The 25,542-nt window shown below is 51.8% G+C and overlaps 1 protein-coding gene across 3 annotated transcripts in view; it reads right to left on the minus strand.

Annotated features, from left to right (window-relative positions):
• PLEKHG4 (pleckstrin homology and RhoGEF domain containing G4) overlaps positions 1 to 25,542 on the minus strand; it is a 159,607-nt gene that overhangs the window by 24,809 nt on the left and 109,256 nt on the right. For all 3 annotated transcript variants that reach the window (XM_034788275.1, XM_034788274.1, XM_034788276.1), the window contains one exon: positions 23,618 to 23,809. In XM_034788275.1, the coding sequence (XP_034644166.1) occupies positions 23,618 to 23,809 (192 nt within the window). The remainder of the gene's footprint in view (positions 1 to 23,617; positions 23,810 to 25,542) is intronic.

Genomic DNA, 25,542 nt, shown 5'->3' on the forward strand with positions numbered 1-25,542 from the left:
CTGAATGCCAATGCACAGGGCCATATCTGCGGGGGCAAGAGACAGAGCAGGGCCACTCCAGAGACAGATGCAAGGGCTTGGGAGCCTCCTTAGTCCTTTAACGACTGTTCTTTTGAGCTGCAGTTACATGGAGTGTGCCCAGCCAGTCTCACTACACACGCAAAGCTAGAAGCTACTTCAGAAACCGCCGCAGCTGCTCCAGAACAAATGCTGCCAGATCTACAACGACAACAACCAAAGCCTGCAGACACAGCAGCAGCCCCGTGCTGACCTGCCTAGCACAGCGACAGTCCGTCCGTCCTACCGCCTCCCTGACCCCTGACAGCAGGCTTTTAAAGAACACAGCTGGGTGGGGAAAAAGTGTCTGCTGGTGTGGGAGGGCCACATCTGGAGTGTGTGTGGGGGTGTTTGTCCATGGGGGGGGGGATGGAAATAGGGGACGGCGCAGGGTTGTCACTGGGTGGACTGGGCTGGTCTCAGTGGGTTGGAACCAGGGTTGTTCTGTGCTCTGGCAGTGACACCTAATCTTCAGGAAGGTGAGGGCAGGATGGGGCGACCAGCTGGCAGAGCTTGGTCGATGTTGTCCCCCATGTGACATGTAACTAATTTCGCTGGTCCACGCCCTGGGGTGGGGCAGTGGCTCCCGTTGTTGCTGGCAGGTTCCTTGGCAGTGGCAGAAAGGAGCCAGGAGAAGCTAACAGCCCAAGAGGAACTTAGAAAGGATTGTAAATCTTGATGGCAATTCAAGTCCCCAGTGCCTGTCACAGGCGAGTTAATAATGCAGCTTTGTCCTCTGCACAATGGCCTCTGCCTTCCATCCTCCCCGCAGTGGATGGCTAAATGGCCACTGCGGCTTTTCCAGGTCACGGCATCTTCACAACTGCACTTTCCAGCCGCAGAACAACAGCAAGGAGAGCACCGCCCAGCACCCAAGTGAACAACGTGTGCACCAGCCCTTCCACGGGCTTTTGAAGCTCCCAGCTGACCTCCCAGTCTGGGGTGCACTGGGGTGCGTGGAGAGGGTGGAGGAGGATTGGGGCTCTGGGCTTCAGTGGCTGGGTGGGAGGGGCTGCAGGTTTCAGCTGCCAGTGTGTGTGTGTGTGTGTGTGTGTGTGTGTGTGAGAGAGAGAGAGAGAGAGAGAGAGAGAGAGAGAGAGCGCTTCATTTCTCCAGACGCTAACAAACAACTAGCACAGTACAAAGATGCAGGTCTGTGTGTGGTGGAGGAGCTGCATGCTACTGACATTCTCAAATTATGCCGAAGGAATTAACTCCGGGGTCAGCCAGGAAAGAAGCTGCCATCTTTTGTGATCTACTTAGTGTTAAACCATAGGGAGGCCGTTCCTGAAACTCGTTATCAAAAAGATTATAACCGTCCTCCCCCCACAGAGCCTACCCACACCACAATGGAATTTAGGTGTCAATGCCGGACCTGTCCTACACCAAGGGACCAGGGCAAAGCAAAGTTTGCGGTGACCATCCATTCCATTAGGGAGAGCCAGAATACATGCCTCAGAAAGGCGCAGCACATTCTCAGAGAGAAGGTGGATTTACTGCTCCCTAATCAATAAATTACCAGGCTACTGTCTACAATATAAGTGTGGATTGGTACACATTCAGGAACAGAAGCTACCTGGAATTTGAGTCTTGGGGATTTCTACAGCACCCACAACATCAACATTAAAGGGCTGCCCACGTAAAGGGTGACAAGAGAACACTTCCACCCCACCATCAGTGGGTGGCGTTCAGATCTCTACTCAGCACCGCAGAGACACCATCTGGTGTGAGCAGCACTTGTCACTCAGGTTCAAAGCCCTTCACTAATCAGGAGATCAAGAATCTTTTCTTCCTTAAAATCTGTAAACACACAAAAGAGATTTCTCATGGACTGTAGTCACAGGGACCAGTAACCCCTCAGAAAAGCAGGACATCTCCTGGAATTGCTTAAAGGCACCAGGAGTGAAGGAACAAGAGATGGGCATCCTGTTATCTGGGGATGGAGTTAAGAAAAGGATGGACTAATAGACCCCTTTTCTTCCCATGCGTGAAAAGCTGTAATATGGGGAACTGGAGGAGGAGATGTGCCTTTTGGAGAAAATGAACCCTATAGTTCAGAGGTTCTCAAACTGTGGTCCATGGAAGACCCGTGCTCTGAGAGCTCCATTCAGGTGGTCCGCGGATAGTTCCCTCTGCATGCCTGGGCGGCTGCACATGAGAAAATGAAGGGCCACCCACTTAATTAGTGGAGCTGCGCAGGCGTGACTCCACTAATTAGGTGCCTGGACCCTGGAGAAGACGCACATGTAAGGTGAGGTGGTGGCCTTGGGGGGAATAGAGGGTAGGTGGGAGGGGGCAGTGGGGTGAGAAGAGGGGGTGGGGGGAATTTGGGACCTGCAGGGCTCTGTGGCTGCTGTGGTGGGGCAGTGAGGGCACATCCATTGTATTAGAAAGGTAAGCCTATTGATATTAAAATATGAGTTGTGTGCTTTTATTTGTAGAACAAAAACGTTTATTATTATTAAGGTTTTTTTATATAGCGCTTTTACCCAAAGTGCTTTACAATAGTTAGCTACTAGTACAAACAACATTTGGAAAGAGCATTAAGTGGTCCGCTGAGACCCTCAGCAGTTTTCAAGTGGTCCGCGAAAAAGAAAGGTTGAGAACCACTGCAAGAGTTGGTTTCTCCTTAGTGCTCAGGGTGCTTAGTGTTTTTCGCATACGGACTAGCTACAACAGGCGCTAGGTACAAGGGCTGCCACCATACACAACAGGCCAAGAATCAAAGAGCCATAAGGACTGTAAGGGTGTTGAGGGGGCATCACGCGTAATCCCCAAGGAGAAGGAGAAGCCAAAGGGAGAAGAGTGTGTAAACCAGGGCTGGCCCTAGACCAAATGGCGCCCCAGGCGAAGAGCATCTTTGGCGCCCCATCAGCCATTTGTTAAACTTTTGAATACTTTATTTTTATTGCATTTGTACCCCATCTCACGACTTTGATGCATGATTTGCATGCATGATTTATCCCTGTCATATAATATTATAAATTTGCACGCTAGGATCTGTAAATCTGTATTTATTCACGCCATATATAAGCAAATTTAAAAAATGTTTCCTCTAAGCTTATAGAAACGTTTTAATTTTTAAAAATAACTGAAATGACCTAACATCAAGAAATTGAACTGTGCACCAGCACTGGGTGGATCAGTATAAAATGGTATTACAGTAGGTGACGGCCTTAGAATGTTAACCCTAGTCCTTTCGTTCAGAAGGTCACTTTTCTTGCCTCTGCCCTTGTGAACTAAAGCACTGTGTCAGAGAGATCCAGAGAATGGCCAATGGCATTTTCAAGGGATAAAATAGCAAGCGATGTCAGTCTCTCATCAGCCATCGTCGATCAAAGATATGTTTTAATGAGCCTGAGCTTTGAAAATCTGTGTTCACCACTCACGACTGTGACCAGCACGTGAGCAGAATCCTCAAAGCTATCCGCACATCAGGAAAAGTGTCCTTCAGCTCTGGATCATGAATGGAGAACTTGGAGTGGAGAGCGCTTCCCGTGTGGCAAAATATGACAGATGTCCAATTCAACATAGATCTTTATCATTGACATCCAAACATTCCCCAGGTGTCAGCGTCCAGTGAAGGTCCATACAATTGTTAAGAGTGTTCTCCTGTCCTGGCAGCTTACTAAAGTCATACAAAAACTCCCAGGTCTTTTTGTGGTGCTTCATTTGTCTAAGCCTTTCTTCAATGGACACTCAAAGCGTGTCAACAAGCGAGCAAAAAAACTCCCTCTTGAATTTTTCTTCCGAGCTTCCCATCACCTCATCACTGCCCTTGTAATCAAATTGTCTCTTCTTCCAATGAATGCGAGTTTCCTTGAAGACAGGCTCAACTGCTAAGTTTTCTGCCATTTCTTTGGCAGCAGTGATGGCATCTTCAAATCTGTTGTCTCTGTAGGCCACAATGAAATCAAGGCAGTTTCTCATCAAAATAGTAGCAGTCGCAAAGTCCATCGACGGAGTGTGTAATGCCTTACTAACAACGTTTACTTGGAACAGGGTATCGGGCCAAACCACAAGTGAGACAGAAATTTGAAGTCAATGATCTGGTTTGCCAGGCTTTGTGCCTCATGTCGGATTCTGGCCTCGGCTTTACTCGACTGCGCCAATTCCATCAGGGCGTCATAAACCTCAGTCACTTGGTCCCTCACCGGCCTCACGCTGTCAATGCAGCTCTCCCAGTGAGAGTTACTTAGTGGGGCTTCACCGTCAGTTTTCTAACCTTGTTCGTGAAGATCTTTCACCTGATAGTTGATGCTGAAAACAAGATATGTATCCTTGGCAGTGCTCCAAAGAAAGATACTGAATCTAAAGAAGATGATGATGCATCTGACACAACCAGGTTGAGGGAATGGCAGCCATAAGGCATGAAGAAAGCTCTTGGATTCAGCACAAGGATCCTTGCCTGGAAGCCACTGTCTCTTCCTGTAATGTTCACACTGTTGTCGTAGCCTTGGCCCCAGCAGTCCTGAAGATTTATTTTATTCTCAAAACGTTCATAAACAGTCCTGTTAGGCCTTTTCCAGTCGAGTTGTCCCCAGACCAGAAAGAGATAAAATGGTCCTTTACTTGGATACAGCCATCCTCGTCATCAACAAATCTTACTGTAAATGACATCTTTCGCAGTGTGTCTTTGAGAAGTGTCGCTTCTGCTCATTTATTGGCAACGTCATATCATAGGCGCCGACTCCGTGGGTGCTCCAGGGCTGGAGCACTCATGGGGAAAAATTGGTGGGTGTTTAGCACCCACAAGCAGCTCCCCGCCCCGCCCCCTGCCCCAGCTCACCTCTGCCTCTGCTCCGCCTCCTTCCCTGAGCGCACCGCCGAGTCCTGCTTCTACCCCCTCCCAACGCTTGCGCCGTGAAACAGCTGTTTCTCACGGCAAGACTGGGAGGGAGGGGGGAGGAGGAGGAATGCGGCATGCTTGGGGGAGGAGGCGGGGCCAGGGCAGGGATTTGGGGAGGGGTCCAATAGGGGCAGGGAGGAGGCGTAGTCGGGGCGAGGCTGGGGCTGGGGGGGGTGCGAGCACCCACCAGCACCAACGAAAGTTGGCACCTGTGCGTCATATCCTTGATTTTGCCCAGCTCGTTCAAAATTGTATGATCAATGCATTCTATTTTCCCTTTTGTTGCTAAGAACAAAATCAGCACCCCGAACCTGGCACCCCCCAAGCCTGGCATCCCATGCGGTCGCCTGCCCTAAATTGGACCCTGGTGCAAACCTCCAACATGATTAACGAGGTGTCTGGAGTGGGAGACAGAGGCACATCAACCACTCAGGCTCCCTCTTCAGAGATGAAGAAAACACATGAAGGGTCATGCATCCGCGCCTCTGAAGCAACAGTGAATGACGGTACAGGGAAGATCAAAGAAGGCGACAGCAGAAACCCAGGACTTCTCCTTCCAGGAAGCCACAAAGGACTGTCTGCGACTCTGCTGAGAATGAAGCATAGGCTGAGTCTACTGGTGGCCTTGTGTCTAAGCACTTTGCCACTAGTGATCAGTGCCAAGGAGGTTGGCAACAAAAAGCCGCTGTAAGTCCCAGGCCCCTGTGGCTCTGGCACTGCCCGACCCCTGTGTCGGCCAAGTCCCCAGGCCCCTGTGATATTTCTGCTTTGGGAAAGGGAGGAATGGGCAGGCAGGGGGTGAGCTGGGAATACTGCTACTGATACGTTATTGATTTCAAACGACCAAACCATCCTTGGCCTCTACAAACTGCACACTGCTACTGTATGCAAGGACTATTCCCCTCGTCACTCAGTGTACTTGCTACACCTGTCTGGCCTTACCCCCTGCAAGCTCTCTGGGGCAGGGACTGTCTCTTACTAGATGGCTACATAGCAAACAGCACAATGAGGCTTCAATCTGGTTGGGGCCTCCAGCCACGACTGCAATGTAACTAACAATCAGCATTTCAGGTGGGAGTTTGAAAAAACGTTTCTGGCAGGCGGGTGCTTTGGTGCTTTACCTAGAAATTGGGCAAGGGCTTGGCACTGCTCAGTTCAGGGCTGTGTGTAGGGTACGGGAGGCCTTTCTTTGGATCTCTGCTCCTGCACCCATCCTCCTGACAGTGCAGGAGCAGAGATCCTAGGAGAACCCTCCTGAACACTACATGCTGCACTGACCTAAACTGTGCCAAGCACCTGCCCCGTTTTTATATAAAGTGTAACACGTAGAGGCTTTTTGAAGCTGGCCTCGGCTCCTCCTACAGTGGGGTCCTGCAGTGTATTTATCTCCAGCAGTCAGCTGCCAAGGCACTGAACTCCGCAGAGTTGGGACCTCACAGATTGGCATTCTCTGCAAAGACAATACTCACAGTGCACGCTTTCAGAGCGACGGAGCACACAATAGAGCGAAAGCCAAAGAAAAGGTCTCTCTCCTTTCTGTCCCCAGCAAACAATCTGCCGGAGAAAGCACTCTGCATTTACTCCGAGAATGATTCTTTGTATTCAAAAACCCAGTCATTCAAACCCGTTCCCTCTAAAATCCACACAACACCTGCACAACCACTAGCATTTGTCCACAGTCACAACAGCCAAGTGTCCTTTGTCACATTTTGCAATGTGGGAAACCCAAGCTGATGAGACCTGCTGGCTGGAGATTACACCCCACTTTAATAGCTCTCAACGATGCCACGAAAAAACAATTTTAGATTGAAAACACTGGCATGTTATCCAGGCTTATATGTGACCGTCACAACACAGCAGCCCATAAGCAGACAAAGAAAACCCTGCATCTCTGCTAACTTAGAGCAATTAGTTACACTAGAAATTGTTTCCATACAGCACTTGGCTTCTAATTTGCTTTGGGTCTGCTTTGAATTTCCCTGTGACAATAGCAGTGAGGCTCTCAGGCAGCACATTAACAATGCCCAGCAGCGAGACAAACTTCAGGCCACGTAGGCAGCACATTCTTGAGTGACTAAGTTTGAAAAATAAACCTAATCCTACCTTCATATTTCTCCAGAGGGGATCCATGTCGCGGCTGAGTGCAAACCCTTGCTCTGAGTGCTAGCATCCATTGCAGTCAGACTGAAGCAATGGCGCCCAATTAGTGCACCCTACCAACTCTGCTATTCACAAGCAAATGCTGCTAGCCGAAATACCAGATGGACAATCCCTGGGAACTAGAGAAAACAAGGGGGGGGGAAGGGCCCCTTAACTTCACACTGAAGCTACTGAAGCGAGCGGCGAACAGCCAGCACTGGGCACTGGACACGCCACCTGTATTTTAACGCTGCAACAACAGCAGGGAAAAATGTCCCCACTAAAACCTAAGGCGATATTGCATGGCAAGGCAAGAAACTAACTGCCCCCAAGTACACAAGTGCTTTGGAGAAAGCCGATTCTGATCTTTCAGGGGGAAGGGAAAGCAAAACTCCTCTTCCACCTCCTAAAACAAAGATGTCCAGTCCCTTCGAAACACATGATGGAATTCACAGCGATGGAATTCACCTGTGACCTTTTCATGTGTCAGAAGCCAGGTATTTCATAGCATAGTCTCTCACAGAAGCCTCATCATAACTTGTCAGTTATGAGTAACTTCCTCTTTAGTCAGATGATTCGTTCATCTAGTATTCCGCTCCCCGCAAATGAAGAATTTTGCATCCCCACGCTGAATTTGAAGTTCTGTCTGGGTTAAATTAACTAGCAGAAACTGAACTAACCAAAATCCTGATATATCTGGTAAAAGAAACCTAACTAAGTAGATCAGATCTTCAGGCAATGCTGCAGGAGAGATATACACACTTGGAGTAGTGTGAATCGCTGGGTCGGGAACATGGTCTCCTCATCCCCTCTTAACAGGGAAGGTAATGACATTAAAATTACTAGCCTGTCTACATCCAGTCATCCTGCTCATCTTCTGAGTTATTATGATGATGATGTGTTATTTGCACTGCCTAGGAGGCCTCGCCAGGGACCAGGCTCCGTCCCCCGGTGCTAGCGCTGTACAAACATACAACAGGAAGCTGACAATCCAAATATAAGGCAAGCGACAGCGGGTAGATGCAGACACCAGACAGGCAAGGATGTACAAGGGAACAATGAGGCAGCATGACAGCCTGAGGTCTCAGCACACCAGTGGACTAACAACTGTCAAGTTTTTTGTAGGCATCATGGCAAAGGAGAGTTTTAAGGAGGGATGTGAAGGAGACGAACAAGGTAGCTTTGTGGATGTTTACAGGGAGCTGTGTGTGAGGGGCAGCATGATAGAAAGCATCATGGCGCTTGTTTGATAATTTAATAGGTGCGCAATGGAGGCTGGCATCATGGGCCGATCAGAGGCAGGAGTTGACATCTTGATAGTTATGACAGTACCCATCCTGTAGCCACGATGGGCATGTCCATCCATAGTCCACTGGCCAGTTCCCAGAAAACTTGACTTGCCTTAGTCAGCAAACCTACCCCATGTCGGCAGTTGTGCGCTCCGCCATGGCCATGTAATCACAGAAAGACATGGGCTGGCCAAGCCGCGGGATGGGTGATTTTATCAGGGCTAAACAAGGAGAGACGCTCTCCTTCTGAGGGATCTGTGTCACCACCTTTGTACACTTTTATAATGTGCAGACAGAATAAAGTCCAGTTCAGTGATGTATATAACTTGGTGCTTTACAAGGGACAATTGCGCAAAGCTGAAAACAATTATGAGCCAAATCAACGGGGAGGAAGAATTAAATCCGAAAAATGTAAATGATAATTGGGAAGCAGATAACCTGCCTTCAAGAGTTTGAAAAGACCTGACTGAGGAGCTCACTGGGCTGTTAATGTCGCGTTTCAATAAGCTTTGAAACCCTGGGGAAGTTCCAGAAGACTGGAAGAAAGCGAATGTTGTGTCAGTATGTGATAGACTCAAGGCACACAACAAAGGCCTGGTCCCCACTAAGTCCCCACTTCGGACTAAGGTACACAAATTCAGCTACGTTAATAACGTAGCTGAATTCGAAGTACCTTAGTCCGAACTTACCGCGGGTCCAGACGCGGCAGGGAGGCTCCCCCGTCGATGCCGCGTACTCCTCTCGCCGAGCTGGAGTACCGGCGCCGACTGCGAGCACTTCCGGGATCGATTTATCGCGTCTTAACCAGATGTGATAAATCGATCCCAGAACATCGATTGCCTGCCGCCGGACCCTCCGGTAAGTGTAGACGTACCCAAAGAGAAGGTTAAGAGATGGATTGATTACAATTCATAAGTACCTACATGGGGAACAAATATTTAATAATGGGCTCTTCAGCCTAGCAGAGGAAGGTTTAACACAATCCAAGGGCTGGAAGTTGAAGCTAGACAAATTCAAACTGGAAATAAGGTGTCAACTTCTAACAGTGAAAGTCTCCATCACTGACAATTTTGAAATCAAGCTGGGAGGTTTTTCTAAAAGCTCGGCTCTAGGAATTATGTTCTCTGGCCTGTGTCATGCCGGGTGTCAGACGAGATGATCACAACGATCCCTTCTGGCCATGGAATCTCTGAACCTATCACTGACTCACCTTAGGATATGTGGAACTGAAGCAACCCGCCACTGCTTTGAGTGGGGCTTGGGTACACAGAAGGTCTGTCGATTCTTTGGAGTTCATCCTCTTTTAAAAGACTAGAAACAGCCCCACCAATTTAGAAGCAAGCTAAGACTTGGGGTAACCAGGGGAATGGGGCTGGAGACAGCAGGAGACATGGTTTGGGACCTGGGACTTTAATAGGACATCCCAGCCTGTATAACTAGGCCTTTGATATGCAAATTGAAGCCTTGTGAGCTACACCCCTCTGCCCGAATTGGGGAGGGTCATGGCCAGACTGTCGGTTTGTTTAATTCCCATGCCCTGGCGAAGTGGAGCAAGAAGCGGCTGCCAACAGGTGAGCTTTCCTGTGAGTTCAGGGTTCAGCCTGTCCCATTCACATTGCAAAATCATGGCGAAGAACGCCTTCCAGAGAGTGTAGCTTGATTCCATGAACAGGGTACTTGACACGGTCCAGGAGAGGCCACTGTCAGCAACAAACTCAAGCTGGGGGGCGTGCACTTCTTGATGGGTTTCTTGGGAGTGAAGCTGAGAAATCCCTCAGCCCAGAGAAAAGAGAGGATGCTTTAGTGCCATTAGGGAGGTGGCTATAAAAGTTCTGATTTCCTGCATGTTTAGATTCCATTTTGCTCAGAAAGCCTGCCAGTCACTGACTTTCACAGACGCAACTACGGTCTGTACAAGAAGGGAGGAATGGGGGCACACGGAAATATTTACATTGAGGATCTCAACTGACCTGAAAGTCTTGGGGAAGAGAAGCCGGCAAGGGCAGAGGGGTTCAGCTCTTTTGCAGTGTATCAAGGAGTCTGAAGCTGGATCTATGTGAACTAAACAAGACAGCATATAGGCACTCCTGGAAATGTAAAGATAATACCAAGCGGGAGGTGGAAAAGGTAGCCTGGCTACTGAGAAGAGCTGTGTGTTGGCTGAGAACCCTGCTACTGAGCAGATACCACCACAACCTCCTCTCCCCATCAGTCTCCATCTGCAGGGGAGTGGACCCTCTGTGAGCTGCAAGAGGCCCACAGAGCAAGATTCAGTCAGTCCTGGAAGAGACGCTCTGGGAGAGGGAGGCAAATGGAGTCTTTGGTGAAAGACAGGAGGCAGGGAGAGGGGGGAGCAGCAGCAGCAGACACTTGGGATCAGGTTCGTGATCAAGTGCGAGTCACAGGAATTCTGTGCATGCGTTTCGCTGCACTGGAAATGTCAGGGAGCGTCTTTTCTAGGTGTGTGGTCTGACTGAGCAGTTGGTCATCGCGAGGCGTGGGCGCTATGGCCTGTGCACCAAGACTGCCTTAACCAGAGACTTCCTTTGTTTCAGCTGTTAGAGTTCCTTGGGTGTAGCACCGCAGCACCCCTGCCTGTGATGCAGCGAGGTCTTTGGATGGTGGGTTAAATAGCACTCGATGGACAAAAACGGTTAGTCCCACATCTGAGCCACGCAGCACGAGGACAAAGAAAAGCCCGGAACATTGTGACGTCTCTAACTGCAAGCTTTGCTAAGACAGAAGAGTGGCAAGGAGCGAGCAAAGGCTTATTTCGTTTGGGATGTGAGTTCAGCATTGCAGCTTGTAACAGACCGTCTCGAGGAAACAGCCTGGAAGCTGATGGAGCTGACAATGAATTCTTGGAGGAAGATCAACACTGCAGAAATCTCTGGTCACTAATTTGGCAAAACATAATGCCCTTGCTGAGCTGTGGCAGGCTGGATTTAATCTTTCAATAATTCCTTTTTGTTATAAATCAGAATCACTGTTTAGAGAGAAGTCTAAGAACTCTACATACAATGCTCCATCTTGTTAAACCCGAGGCAGGGAGTTATCTACCAGGTCAATAACTTAGTCAGAGACAGTCAACTTTAGCAAGGCGGTTTATAGGCCTTAGAAGAGAACTTTTCCAATAAGAACCAGAGGGCAGAAATAGCGGAGAGCTCCTGTTGCGTGGATCAACCTTCCACCCCCACGCTTGTTCACTCAGCAGCACTGGGTAGAATAGTGACTGACTTTCAAACCCACCATGTTGACGATAAAAGACAACAATAAACCTCCTCAGAGAGCACATCTCGGTGGGACGCCTGATTGTACACCGAAACACAGACTGTAACTGAGGGAGATGACAAGAGAGAAAGAGGACCTGACACCAGAGGCTGTCTCACAGAGATGCTGCCTGGCTAAGAGGGGTGAAAGAACCCAAGGGGACTCCATCTAGATGAGCTTCGCAGACTGGCAGACTACAGGTGTTATGCAGACTACTTATTTTATGTTAATCTGAGCTTTTTCCTCTATCCTGAGTCAATCCCCTGAGTCTCAAAGCTGCTGTTAATTAGACCCCCTGAGACTCAAGCTGCTGTTTGGGACTTTCATGCAGAACGCCTGGAAGAGAGAACACCATCCAGGGCTAAGCAGAGGGCGAGGGAGAGCATGCTACATGTTTATCCCACGATGGACTCTTGATCAAAAGGCATGGTGTCAGAGGCGACGCGTGGGGGGTGTCCCAGTTTGTAGCCGTTACCCTCGTGGGAATAAGGCTTATTTGCAGAGTTTCTTCTTTGACTCTATCCTTTTCACTGCCGCTCTCTTTGGTTCTCATCTCATTTACAGAGCTGGAACCTGATCGGCATTTGAAGACAAGTAACTTGAAGGCTGATGTAGACTCCAGAGTTTGAAAACTCTGGGCCGCTGCCCACTCCTGGCTGGCAGGCTCCCTTCCGGCTGTCTGTCTACGGTTCATCTATAGTCGTGGTTCTCAACCAGGGGTACGTCTTCCAGGGGTCCATCAACTCACCTAGAGATTTGCCTGGTTTTACAACAGGCTCCATAAAAAGCACTAGCGAAGTCAGTCCAAACTAACATTTCATCCAGACAATGACTTGTTTATACTGCTCTATATACTATACACTGGAATGCAAGTACAATAGTTCTATTCCAGTTGATTTATTTTATAATTAGATGGTAACAATGAGAAAGTCGGCCATTTTTCATTATTAGTGGGCTGTGACGCTTTTGCATTTTTATGTCTGATTTTGTGAGCAAGTAGTTTTTAAGTGAGGTGAAACTTGGGGGTACGCAAGACAAATCAGACTGCAGAAAGGGGGACAGTTGTCTGGAAAGACTGAGAGCCACTGATTTACAGCACCTCTTGTCTTTGTGCCTAGGGGAAGGGCTGAGTAGCAGAGAGCAGTCCCCTCACTGCAGCCAGAAGCAGAAAGCTCCTTCTCCCTTTCAGTAGCTGGAGGGGCAGAACCACCAACTGTAGCCGGGGCTGCTAGCTAGAGCAAGGGTTCTCACAAGAACATTTTTGGTGGCCACAGAGTGAGGCCACCAACTAGTGCTGGTGGCAGCTCTGACAAGTTTTCCTAAAATACTTAACTTCTGGAAAAACAATTAATTATGCACATATAGATGTCCAAATCATTGTAATTTATTTATGTAGTGTTTTCTTTTCAGACTCAATAATAAAAATAATGTACAATTGTTTCTATTCATTACTGGACCTAAACAGAATAGAAACAAAATAAGGTGCTTTGGGGGGAAGGGATAGCTCAGGGGTTTGAGCATTGGCCTGCTAAATCCAGGGTTGTGAGTTTAATCCTTGAGGGGGCCATTTAGGGATCTGGGGCAAAAATCTGTCTGGGGATTGGCCCTGCTTTGAGCAGGGTGTTGGACTAGATGACCTCCTGAGGTCCCTTCCAACCCTGATATTCTATTCCACACTTTGCATGTTCTTCTCTTTTTTGTTGTTGTTTCTTTTGCTTTTTTGGTTGCTGGGTTGTTGTTGTTTTTTGAGACTTGCTAGCTTCTATGTCTGCTCCTGTGAAAACTGATATTGGTAGATTTGTTAATATCATTTTTCACAGCAGACTTACTCAGCCCCGGCAAGCCGGGGAACAAATTAAGCTCTGAATGGAGAGGTGGGTAGGGAGGCATTGGGGGCCATGGCTGATGGGGGTGATGGTGAGCCTGGGGGTGGTGGTGAGCCTGGGGCTGGAGCCCGAAGCCCCGTGGCCGGAGCTGCTGCCCAACGCCCCAGGGTTGAAGCCGGAAGCCTGAGCCCCACTGCCCCGGGAAAGGGGGAACACACAGTGGCTGCCTGCTCCTCTGGTGTTGTGGCTCCAGAGGGGGGCAGGGCCCAATCCCTACTGGTGGCCCCGGGGAAGGGGGTGAATGCTTTGCACCCCCCCAATCACTGCCCAGGAGGGTGTGGCACAGGAAATACCCGCGGTGGTCGCATGGAGCCATGGTGGCTGCATTTGAGAAACACTGAGCTAGAGGTTGACAAGAAAGATCCCCAAGCCGGGTGGTCGAGGACATCACCTTCCCATTTTCCAGCGGCAGAATGAACTGGGTGCTGGTTGTCTCACCAGCGAGATGTCCCTGAAACTTGCTGGTGGGGACTCCAAGTCCTGCTGTCCAGAACGTCCTCTGGTGAGAAGGTGCAGTCTTCTGTCTTGCAGGAATCTGGTTACTTTTTCAAAGCCTAGTTTTCAAATTCCAAAGTCTAGATAGCAAGCCCATCCCCTGAAACGGGCGAGAGCGTTCACCCCACAGGACAGCCAAGCCCTGCACAATCAGAACCAATGAAACCAAGCCATGCAGCAAAAGGGAGCCCCTCACCAGGCGCAGGCACGTCCGTGGCAGCCTGCACTTTCTAACTTCTCATGCCAAGGGTTTCCAGACACCCAGCGATCACAGCGGCTACATTTACACTGGAGTGCAAAGATCGTAAAGCATTAGCAAACAAAAGGACAGGTCAGTTCACATTAGTGGGCGGTTGCTGCTATATTAAAAGACAGATAGTGCAACTCTGGGCTTTAGAGAGCATGCAAACGCGCCCACACACAGAGAGTCCTTTGGATTGTGTCTGAGCACGGACAGCACACAAGCTTCACCCTGAATACACCCAGACCAGTGCACACGAGCTCCTGAATGGAGAGCCTTGTTCTCAACCGCCTCAATCCAATGGCATGCTGGACGCTTGGTACTTACAAGAGCATTTTCAGTGTCTGTTTGCTGCTGAAAGCAGGGGAGTGTGTATTTGATTCAAAGGGAAAATGCAGAGAACTGCTCCCGAGAGCGGAGTCTGGCCCACATGCAGCTGTGAGCTGATGTCAGCCGGGGCCCCGGCCCCGTTTCAGCCCATAGAAGGAGTGACACTTGCTGGCAGATGGAATGTACAGCCACATTAGCATTCCTACAGGGACAATGGGGAGGAGCTGCCCTATAGATTACAGGCTGGCTGTCCCCCCCTCCGTCACTGAAACCTCCTTCCCTGGCCAGCCCTTTGTTTGCTGACTCACAAAGGAGAGTGGTGTCTGTGTTCAGAGTCCAAGGCATGAGAAACCCTGCATGAGGGGGGTATGTCACTCACACACCCAGGGGATGGGGGCTCCCAGACCAGGGAGGCGGGAGGGGAAGGAGCAGCACAGCAGACAGGCCACCAGGAGGGGATGGAGGATGCTCTCCAGGCACAGCACAAAATTCCAGTGGGGAGAGGGCTGTGCATGAGACAGAGAGCCCGGCTGTCTTGGAGGGCTGGGAGTCTCCACAAGACAGACACCCGGAGAGAATCCTGGTGGGGTGGGGGCAAGGGATCCTGTGACAGAACGAACCCCATAAAGGATCTGACTGGGGACCCAGAGAATCCCATAGAGGTAGGGACAGATTAACCTTTTGTGGGCCCGGCTCCAAACATATTTGTGGGCCCCCAAGGAGGCAATGGCGCATGGCACAGGGGTGGGGGGGTCGGTCCCCAGAGCGAGGGGCCAGACAGGGGCAATGGGGCATGGCGGGGGGGCCCCGCTCCACCCAGCCCAGTGCGAGGGCACTATTTACAAACTGGCAGTTGCCAGATGCACACTGGCCCGCCCGGCCCTGTACTGCCAGCATGCCCCTTCTCCCCGGGGGCGGGCCCATGTCGTGCCACACATCCTCCCGCCCAACACAAACACCCCCCAACACCCTATGGCCAGAGCCCCCCTGGATCCACTATGCTCAGCACTCCCCCCCAGACCCTGCCACAAATGCACAGCGCCCTGCACACACCCCGATCCAGTGCCCCCCCACCCACAGCCCCACCACAACTGCCCAGCACCCCACATACAACCCCCACACTCTAGTGCCTCAACACACACATCTTCCCCACCCCCTCACAGCCCAGCACTCCGACAGATCCCCCACAGACCCACTCCCCCAAGCCCTGCCTCCCGGCCGCACTCACCGGCCCTCTGGGAGGTGACTGTGTGCCGGGCTGAGCCGCCGGCGCAGCCAGGGCTGGTCCGGGACGGGGAATCGCTCCGGCCCCTCGGGAGTGACGCGATCAGCCAGGCCAGGGCCTGCCCCAGCCGGGCTCCCTCAGGACCCACTTGCCTGGAGGGGCCCAGCCAGCCCCCCCCCCCCCCAACTTCCCTACCCCCAGCTGAAACTGGCCAGGCTTCTGCACCGGTCCCAGGCAGCTCAGCTGGGGGAGACAGGCAGGGCTAGGGTTACCATACGCCTGGATTTTCCCAGACATGTCCGGCTTTTTAGGCCTCAAATCCCCGTCCGGGAGGAAATCCCCAAAAGCCGGACATGTCCGGGAAAATAGGGAGGGAGGGGTCGTGGGGCTTGGATCCAGGCCGGAGCCGCTGGGGCCGGCGGTGCTTGGCCGGGGCCACTGGGGCCGGCGGGGCCAGGGCGGGCCGGAGCCACTCGGCCGGAACCAGGGCCGGCGCCCCAGGGCCCGAGCCGAGCCGGGCAGGAGACGCCGGGGCCAGAGCCTCTTGGCCTGGGCCGGCCGGCCGCCAGAGGGAGCCACTCAGCCAGGGGGGCTGAACTAGGCCGCGCCGCACCCCGCCCCAGGCCCAGCTTACCTGCTGCCTCCCTGTTTCAGGCTTCCCGCGAACATTTGATTCACGGGAAGCAGGGGAGGGGGAGGAGCAGGAGGGTGAAGCGTTCAGGGGAGGGGGCAGAGTTGGGGCAGGGACTTTGGGGAAGGGGCGGGGGCGGGGGCGGGGTTTGAGTTGGGGCGGGGGCTGGGCCCCGTGGAGCATCCTCCTTTTTTTAAATTAAAATATGGTAACCCTAGGCAGGGCCCCACAGGTCGTGGGAAGCAGAGACTGCCCGGAGCTGGAGGTGCACTGAGGTCCAGCCAGGGGGCAGAGAAGAGCTGGCAGGTGGGGTCGGGGGGCGGAGAGGAGCCCTTGGCCAAGCGGGGGGCAGGCCGAGAGGAGCAAGTGGTGGGTGGCGGGGAGCCAGCGGGGTCTCGGGGCGCAGTGCAAGCGGAGCAGGCCGAGGCCCCTTCTCAGCATGGGCCCGGCTCCATGGAGCCACTGGCGTCATTGTACATAAGAACAGCCCTACTGGGTCAGACCAAAGGTCCATCCAGCCCAGTATCCTGTCTACCAACAGTGGCCAATGCCAGGTGTCCCAGAGGAAGTGAACCTAACAGGCAATGATCAAGTGATCTCTCTCCTGCCGTCCATCTCCACCCTCTGACAAACAGAGACTAGGGACACCATTCCTTGCCCATCCTGGCTAATAGCCATTAACGGACTTAACCTCCATGAATTTATCCAATTCTCCTTTAAACCCTGTTATAGTCCTAGCCTTCACAGCCTCCTCAGGCAAGTAAACCCAGGACTGCATAGAGGTCAGGCTTGGTGGGGCAGACAGAAGATGCACACATGTCAAATCCCTCCTCCAGCCCAGTCTCAAGCATCCCAAGCAATGGGACTCCCACAGCTTCCCTTGAGAGAGTGACGGCAGGAGAAGTAGGGGGAGCACCCCCTCAACTGAAAGCAGCCGCCCCCTTTTCCCCCCCTGCTGGGCTGGGTAACTCCCTGAACCTTCAGCAAGGGACGAATGAGCCACAATCTTGCACAAACCCTTGTCATGCTGGAGAAAACCTCGGCCTGGAGCCTTTGGAGTTTGGGGTGGCTCATAGACGCATGGGGGGATCTTTTCTGCACACAACAGAGGTTTTCTTCATGCTAAATCCAAGCTACGTAAGAGAGTAAGAAGTTCCATGGTAGCAAAGACAACTGGGGAAACAATTTTACTTAGAGACCCATAAATGTAGAGAGAAAAATTAGATGGGTGAGGCGAGAGCATGCGAGACCTGCTTGGGCTTGAGTGATATCTGAGATGGCTCCTGAGATGCAGGATCACAGGCCAGCGGAGGGTAGTAAAAGGGTGAGGAGGTGGCGAAGGCCCTGTGCATCTCAACACAGACACTAACTCTCCACAGCGAAGCAATCCCCAATGCTTTATGCTCTCACACGCCTCTTCACACGCTCGGCCTCCCCATTCTCCTCCAGAGCACAGTGTGGTGCCTTTATGGTCCTGAAACTGAGTAACCAGGGGATAGAACCCAGCACACGCTCAATACTATAAGAATGCGACAGGTCCCACTAGCACATTCAAGTGCAATTTTGGATCATCTGAGAACCAAACTCCTTGCATTTGGAGGTGATTCGAGTGGGTACCCCAACCTGTCCTTGCATCCATAAGCATTGTTCTCAGGGAGAGGGTCAAGAAGGCCCTCACGTTCCTTCCTCCCACTCAAAGGATCCAGCCACCAGGTCAGTTCTTGCAGGACTGAGGCAGTACCATGACAGCTTTGTTTGTATGGTGCTTGGCTGGGGAGTTCATTGTCTTTAGCCAGCGTTGCAATGGCCGCAGGGGACGTCTGGCAAGCGGCATCACAAAGATACGTGCCAATGTGCCCTAGCAATCCAAAGCACGTGTGAACTGCTGTACCTGGTCTCACCCTTATGTCATGTATGAAGAACTGAAGGGCCCTGAATCTGTGTGGCAGAGTAGCCTGTGCTGGCTGTGAGCTGAGCAGCGCTCCTATGAATTATAGTCTCTGTGAGGGTGTGTGAGACAATTTCTCGTAGTTCACCAGGAGTCCTGGAGCTTGGAGTGATGGAATGATGGAGGCAAGCGTTACCTCCTGAATCTGAGGCACAGAATGCGTTTGCTGAGCCTCTTCAGATCCAGCATAGGACGAAGACCCGTTCTTCTCTGGAATGAGGAGATACAAGGAGTAGGAGCCTCTTTCCCTGTATTCCTAAAGCATCTTCTCTACGGCTCCCAGACAGAGCAATGAGGCCACGGCTGATTGTAAAAGGCTCTCATGAGAAGGATCCCTGAAGAGGGATGGGGAAGGGGGATGGAACTGGATGGTATAGCTATGGGTGACGATATCTATCACCCATTTGTCAGTGGTGATGCCCACCCTTGCCCCGTGGAACAAGGCGAGGTGGCTTCCAAAAGCAGTGCTCACTCAACTGGTCTTTGTGCAGCTCTCAGCTGAGCTGGCAAATTTGCCACCATGTGGACAGAGTGACGTGCATGGCCGGGGTTGGGGAGGGTTGATGTGCGCTACCATATCTAAGCACTGGAATGGGTTCCCTAGGGAGGTGGTGGAATCTCCTTCCTTACAGGTTTTTAAGGCCTGGCTTGACAAAGCCCTGGCTGGGATGATTTAGTTGGGGTTGGTTCTGCTTTGAGCAGGGGGTTGGACTAGATACCTCCTGAGGTCCCTTCCAACCCTGAGATTCTGTGATTCTATTTTAGCCATGGACCTAGCCGAGGTGTCAGCGGAATTCATTAAGGCTTGCAGGCAAGTCTTTGTCACTAGCTTGTCCCTCTTTTACAATGTCCTTAAACTCCTGGCTAGCCTGGTGAGGCAGTCTGACTGATGAAGAGCATCACTCTGTCCCATGTTAGAAAATTGCATTTGGCTAGTAGGGTTTGGAAATTAGTCACTTGCGGCTGGAGTGATGCAGAGGAATGGGACTTTCTCTCAAACAGCTCCAGTTGTTTGGGATCTTTATCTTTCAGTGGATCTTGGCCAAGTTGGGATTACTTGAGATCTGGGTTTGGGGGGGTGAATAAAAGTATTAGACCCCCAAAAGTGGCACCTGCATGGACACAGATGATGACTTTCCTGCCTGGGTGAATTCCACATCCCAGGCCACTGCTCGGTTCGCCTTCCATTCTCCACTTGAACCAGAAATCACAGGACTCAAGCACTGTGTCCTACAACAATCTCTGAGAGTGGTGTCAGGCCCAGAAAAGCCAGACTCAAACACCCCCATTCGGGTCAAAACCCGACCACCCAGCGCTCTGTCCAGCAGACGGGCAACTCCAAGACTTGGGCAGAGAAGTCAGCACCACGTGAAGAAGTGCAGGTACAGACAGCTCATGCGAGGGTTGTCAGCAGACACTACACTGCTAGTTTCTATCCTGCTGGCACAGGTGGGAAGAGGGAACCCAGGGGGGGTCGTGGGCCTGCCCTGCCCTTTGTGCCCTTGTGGCAGCGCATGGGGGGGCCAAGGGGGAGCATGCACAGCCTCATGGGGGCTGCTAAAGAATCTGGCTTCGCGCACCAACACTGGGATCCACACGGACACATACTCAGAGAAGCCACCCCCACTCTTCCTCCCACTCAGCCCAGCACATGCCCAGCCTTTGTCAGGCACCAAGAACTGCTGTTATAAAGGAAGTGCAGAAAAGGGGAAACATTCAGCGTGGCGTTAGCTGCATCCTCTGAGGAGTGGGGAGGGAGGGAGAAGGAATCCAGCCAGCCTAGTGTGCGAGCTGCCTGCGGCCTGGCCAGCTCAGGCTGCTTCACCACACAGACCTTTTCTCCAACTGCTTGTCCTTGGCCTCTAATAAACCCTTCAGGCAATTCTGGTTTGCTCAGCGATTCCCAACCCTGGGGAGGGGCTGCACCTCCTAACACGCATGCTGCAAAGGGCTCTGGGACACTGAATGCTGGAATCATTCACCCACCCAACCTTTAATGGCCTAAGTCAAGTCAGGACCGAGAGTAGGATCCAAAGGACAGGTCTTTAGGGGTCTGCCAAGTGGGGCAGCACTGCCCTGCTCTCACACCCTGCACCCAACACCCCAGTGAGCACTTGCCCACCACAGGAAGCCCTCAGCTGGGACAGCAGCCGGCAGATTTCCTGAGGTGGAATTCACCTCTCTCACTGGGCAGCAAGTATGTGCCTGGGCCAACCACACAATCCCTCCATTCTTCTGGCACCCGCCATATTCTGCAGCACCAAGGAGACTCTCGACCCCACAGAGCATGCGGCCTGACTGCTCGCCTCCAGACCACGTGATCTGGCACACTGCAGGGTCGTTATGGGGAAGAAGACCAGGGATGCTGCTAATCGCAGCCTCCTGCCACTGCCCCATCCAGGCTCAGGCTTATCAAGAAGGCCTTTAGGGCTCAGGGAGCCACCAGCAGGAGCAGAAGGTGGTTGTGTGAGATCAGAGACGCCCGGCAATGGAAGAGAGTAAATGAATTTAGACTGAACTTCCGTTCTTCCCTCTTCCATCATACCTTGCCTTTCACTTTGCCTTTGCTTTTGGCAGGCAGAATGGGTTTGAGAGAGAGATCTAATGTAATCATCTCATGAAACTTTCAAACTGTTCCGTCACGTTTTCATTCACCAATGCACCTGCAGAGCTTGTAAGACAAGCTTCCATCCCCAGCCTGGCTCAGCTGCAAATGTAACCCACACACCTCCTGGGTGTGGTGTTCTGTCCCATCTAGTGGCACCGAGACTTCTTAGGGTACGTCTATACTTACCTCCGGGTCCGGCAGTAAGCAATCGATCTTCTGGGATCGATTTATCGCGTCTTGTCTAGACGCGATAAATCGATCCCGGAAGTGCTCGCCGTCGACGCCAGTACTCCTGCACCGCAAGAGGAGTATGCGGAGTCGACAGGGGAGCCTGCCTGCCGCGTGTGGACTCGCGGTAGGTTCGAACTAAGATACTTCGACTTCAGCTACGTTATTCACGTAGCTGACGTTGCGTAGCTTAGTTCAAAGTGGGGGGTTAGTGTGGACCAGCCCTATGAGAGAGATTAATGAGTCTGTTTTACAGCCTTAGCTAACAGCCATATGGTTTTTAGCTCTTGTGGTAGAGGCTCATGATTTAGCTCCAGAGGCCGGAAGTTCGATCCTGCCCACCGACGACCGGGGTCTGTTGGCGTTACAAGTGGGGACTCATCTGGGATTTCAACTGGGGAGACTCTGAAGCTTGGGACGTGCTTCCTCAGTTAGGGGAAGTATGTAACCCCACACACCTCCTGGGTGTGGTGTTCTGTCCCATCTAATGGCACCGAGACTACTTAGCGAGAGATTGATGAGTTTGCTTTACAGCCTTAGCTAAGGGCCACATGGCTTTTGGCTCATGCATTTAGCTCCAGAGGTCCCAGGTTCAATCCCACCCGCCGACAACCGGGATCTGTCGGCGTTACACAGACAGACCTGAGTGTGCTGTAACACTTCTTACAACCCACGCCACAGCCCTGCAGGACACTAGGCAAAAGGGGATTTTTCTACAAAGGGACGGCATCTCCTGAGACACAAGCTACCTGGACTCTAAATAAGGGGCTAAACAAGTGTTTAAAGGGTACAAATGCCCTGTTAATCATTAAGCGGGTAAGGAAATAACAGAACATGGACCATACGGAACATCCGATGCAGTTCTGAATGGCAGAGCTCTCCAAGCCAAGTCATTGCAGGTCAGATTGTGTTTAGCTGCTGCACAACACGTTACTATAGCAGTGGTGGTAGTCTCCCCTCGGAAGGAAGGGTAGTGCAGTGGTTAAAATAACAGGAGATATGGGATCCACTCCTAGTGCTGCACAGACGTCCTGGGACACCGGACCAGTCGCTGCCCTTTTCCATGCCTTGGTTTGCCCAGCTGGGGAGAGTGATCTGCTGCTACGGGCTCCAGTGGCTGTGCAATGCCACCCAGGACTAAGCATCGTTGTCCCTGGAGCCGTCAGACTCCTCTCTCCGGTCTCTGGGTGCTGTTCTGTGATATCCTGGCGCTCCCTCCACAACACTGCCATGATATTCTGCTCTCAGTGGGCGCCTGTAACCTCCCCTCAATGAAGGAGCAAGGGCAGAGCATAGCCCGGGCTGGGGGAACACGCATGTGCAGAGACTGTCACCAAACAACCACCCGGCAACATCCTGGGCCACTTCCTCTTCACCCCTTCGTGCTGGAGCCTGTTTCTGAATGTTTTTGTGTTTAGCAGCATTCACACACACACCCCCCCCCGAACACCTCTGCCTGCCAAGGCAATTCAGAGAGACGGCGTCTAAACGGCGCCTACATCTGGTACAGCTTAACTGGAAGGGTCGGATTCTTTCTGGAATTTGAGAACTTCAATACCCAGTGTTTGTACAACTGGGAAATAAATAGAACACGGATTCATTTGCCTTTGACACTTGCCAAAGATTTTAAAATGTACATGGAAACGCTTCCTGTTTCTGCATCGGCGACCTCAGAAACTAACCCGCCCCAAGCCCCCGATGGCAGGCAGACTGTGTTCACGTCGAAGCAAAGGGGTGAGAACTCTGGGTACTCCGGGCTCCTGTACGATGTGCACGGCACACGGCCTCCCCTCCTGATCTCAGGCCATTTGTTCCAACTCACTCCCTATGGGCCTCACCAACGGGCTTGCCAACCCTCCAAGATTATCCGGGAGTCTCCAGGAATTAAAGACTAATCTTTAGTTAAATATTATATCATGTGATGAAACCTCCAGGAATACATCCAACCAAAATTGGCAACCCTACTCTCCAGCCAGCTGCCATCACCCACGAGGTTCTGGGCACTATGTTCTCAGACCTGGTTTCGTTGCACAGACTTGCCCAGAACAGAGAACTGGCTCTTTTTATGGTTGCAGGTGAAGGGGCTGCATGACACATTAACACATGTAATTGTCCACAACATGAAGTACACGGTATTCAGCAAAACACCAGCACTGCCATGGCCTTGAAGCCTCCTGTGTGCTGAAAGGCAGGACACCAGAACTCTGGTCCCTTGGTCTCCAGACCAACTGCTCAAGGACCCTTCTGTCCAATCAAGACCCTGGTGCTGACTGTAAGGATGTGCCCACCACATCGGGCCTGGAGGTTAGAAGAATTAGACCAGAGGAAAACTATGGGGTCTTCCCCCTATTCCCCAGTGGAAATGTCCTTTCCTGGGCACAGACCTTTCCCTACTCAAAGCTCAGCGCTTTGTTTCCTCACCTTGTCGAAGAATTCGTACAGCCTGACTGTCCCTCCAATCCGACTCCTGGTGTCATCCAGTCGGGTGCAGAACTCCTCCAGCTGATTTCTAGATGTTTGCAGCTTGAGTCCATAAACACGCACGTCTGCAGAGGAAAAATCTTCCCACCTGTCCAGCTTCTTTAACACTTCCTGTCCCCTTCTACAATATTCCTGGAAGAAAATGTCAGTTGTGGATCAGTGTGCTGCACTGGAGACCTGGAAACAGAGACCATGGGAGACTTCCAAAGCCCCTGGGAACCGTTAGGACTAGCTAAACCTAGCATGGCACAGAGATGCATAACAGTAGCTCTCTCAGGCAATCATGCTTTAAAAGCACCCCATTACATTGTGAAGCTCAGATTAGATGCAGTGAATCGGTAGCTTTAGCATAAAAGGCCTGCATGACAACAGGCTACTTAGGATCAAGGAAATTGAAGTGTTTCAAGAACCATGTGTGTTCAAAAAATCCATGACACATCCTGGACATTTCTGTAAACATTCCCGTCCCATGAACAGACCTGTGACTTATCCACTGAGCTGTACCCACAATAACTGTCTCATAGGTGGCTTGGAAGCGGTGAGCTTTTCAGAGGGCAGCCCTGGCTTGGAGAACCAGGACCAGGAAGGTGTTTTATACACACAAGCAGGGTCTGAATGAGCTCTCTCCTGACACCTAGCGGTGAACCGGGGTGGGGAGGGAGGGAAAGACTTCAGGAGAAGCCCGTATTTGAACAGACAGATCTACTCTGCCCAGGGACACAGCAGATGGACCTGCTTTGCCAAAGTATCAATTTTGGCTGGTTTTGGGTTACAAGTCACTTCAGTTTTGAACGCAGGAGTAATGAAAAGTTGTTATCTGGATTGTAAGAATAAAGGGCCACAGAACCGTACTTACCATCTCTGAACTCTGGGCCTTCGCTGACTGCGGACTACCAACCGTGCAGGGCCTTCCCTAACTATTCTGGGGCCCTATGCACCCCCCTCACCCCCCCGGGGTGTGTGTGGGGGGCTCAAGGCCTCTGCTGGGAGGGGAGCAAGGAGTGGGCCCCAGGCCTTTGCGGGAGGGGGGGGAGGCGGGGCTGGCTTGGGGGGTAGGGGGGAACTACCCCCCAGCACTCACCAGCGGTGCAGCTGGAGTCAGGTCGCTGCACTCCCGCCGCCGGGCAGGGAAGGGGCAGGGGCAGGGAAGGGGGCCCTGGGGAAGAGCCGGAGAAGGGCTGAAGCAGCACGGAGTTGCGCAGAGCACCAGGAAATTTGGTGCCCCAAATTTCCAGGGGCCCTACGCAGCTGCGTGCTTTGCGTATGGGTAAGGACGGCCCTGCAACCGTGAGTGGCGTATTGAAGGGACATTCATTCATTGGACTTTCACACCGAAAGGTGGGAAACTGAGGCAAAGGACACTGCCCAACGTACTGTGGAGTGGGTGTTCACTTAAGGAGTACATGCTTTGGAATCGGTGTTGCAGTATTTTCCCAAATTAATGCCGTTTCCTCTCACTTCAATAAAAAGTTTTCTTTTGTCATACACGGAGCCAGTGCTTGCCAGGGGTGGTGTTTAGTTTTCTCAGATTACTGGGTGGGAGCTCGAGCCAGTTCTGTTTTGCAATGTTAAGAGGACCCCTGGCTATTGAACCCGGCGCTGGTTGCTGCTGAAACCACTTAGCAGAAGGGTTACAAATATATGGACAGTATGGAAAGAGTCCTGGAGCGAGTGATGGGCAAAGGAAAGGAACGGGGAGGTTTGGAGAGGGGACAGGGGACAGGGGAATGTGACAGGAGGCATCATGAAGGGCCAAGTGGCGTTGTTGAGGGACATGGATGTGACTTACACAAAGTCTCCCTCTGAAACACATGTTCAATTAAATCCTCAGCCCACGTAGGCAGAGACGAAGGCAGACTCCACTC

This window comes from Trachemys scripta, chromosome 13 (genome assembly GCF_013100865.1).
Source record: "Trachemys scripta elegans isolate TJP31775 chromosome 13, CAS_Tse_1.0, whole genome shotgun sequence".
NCBI lineage: Eukaryota > Metazoa > Chordata > Testudines > Emydidae > Trachemys > Trachemys scripta.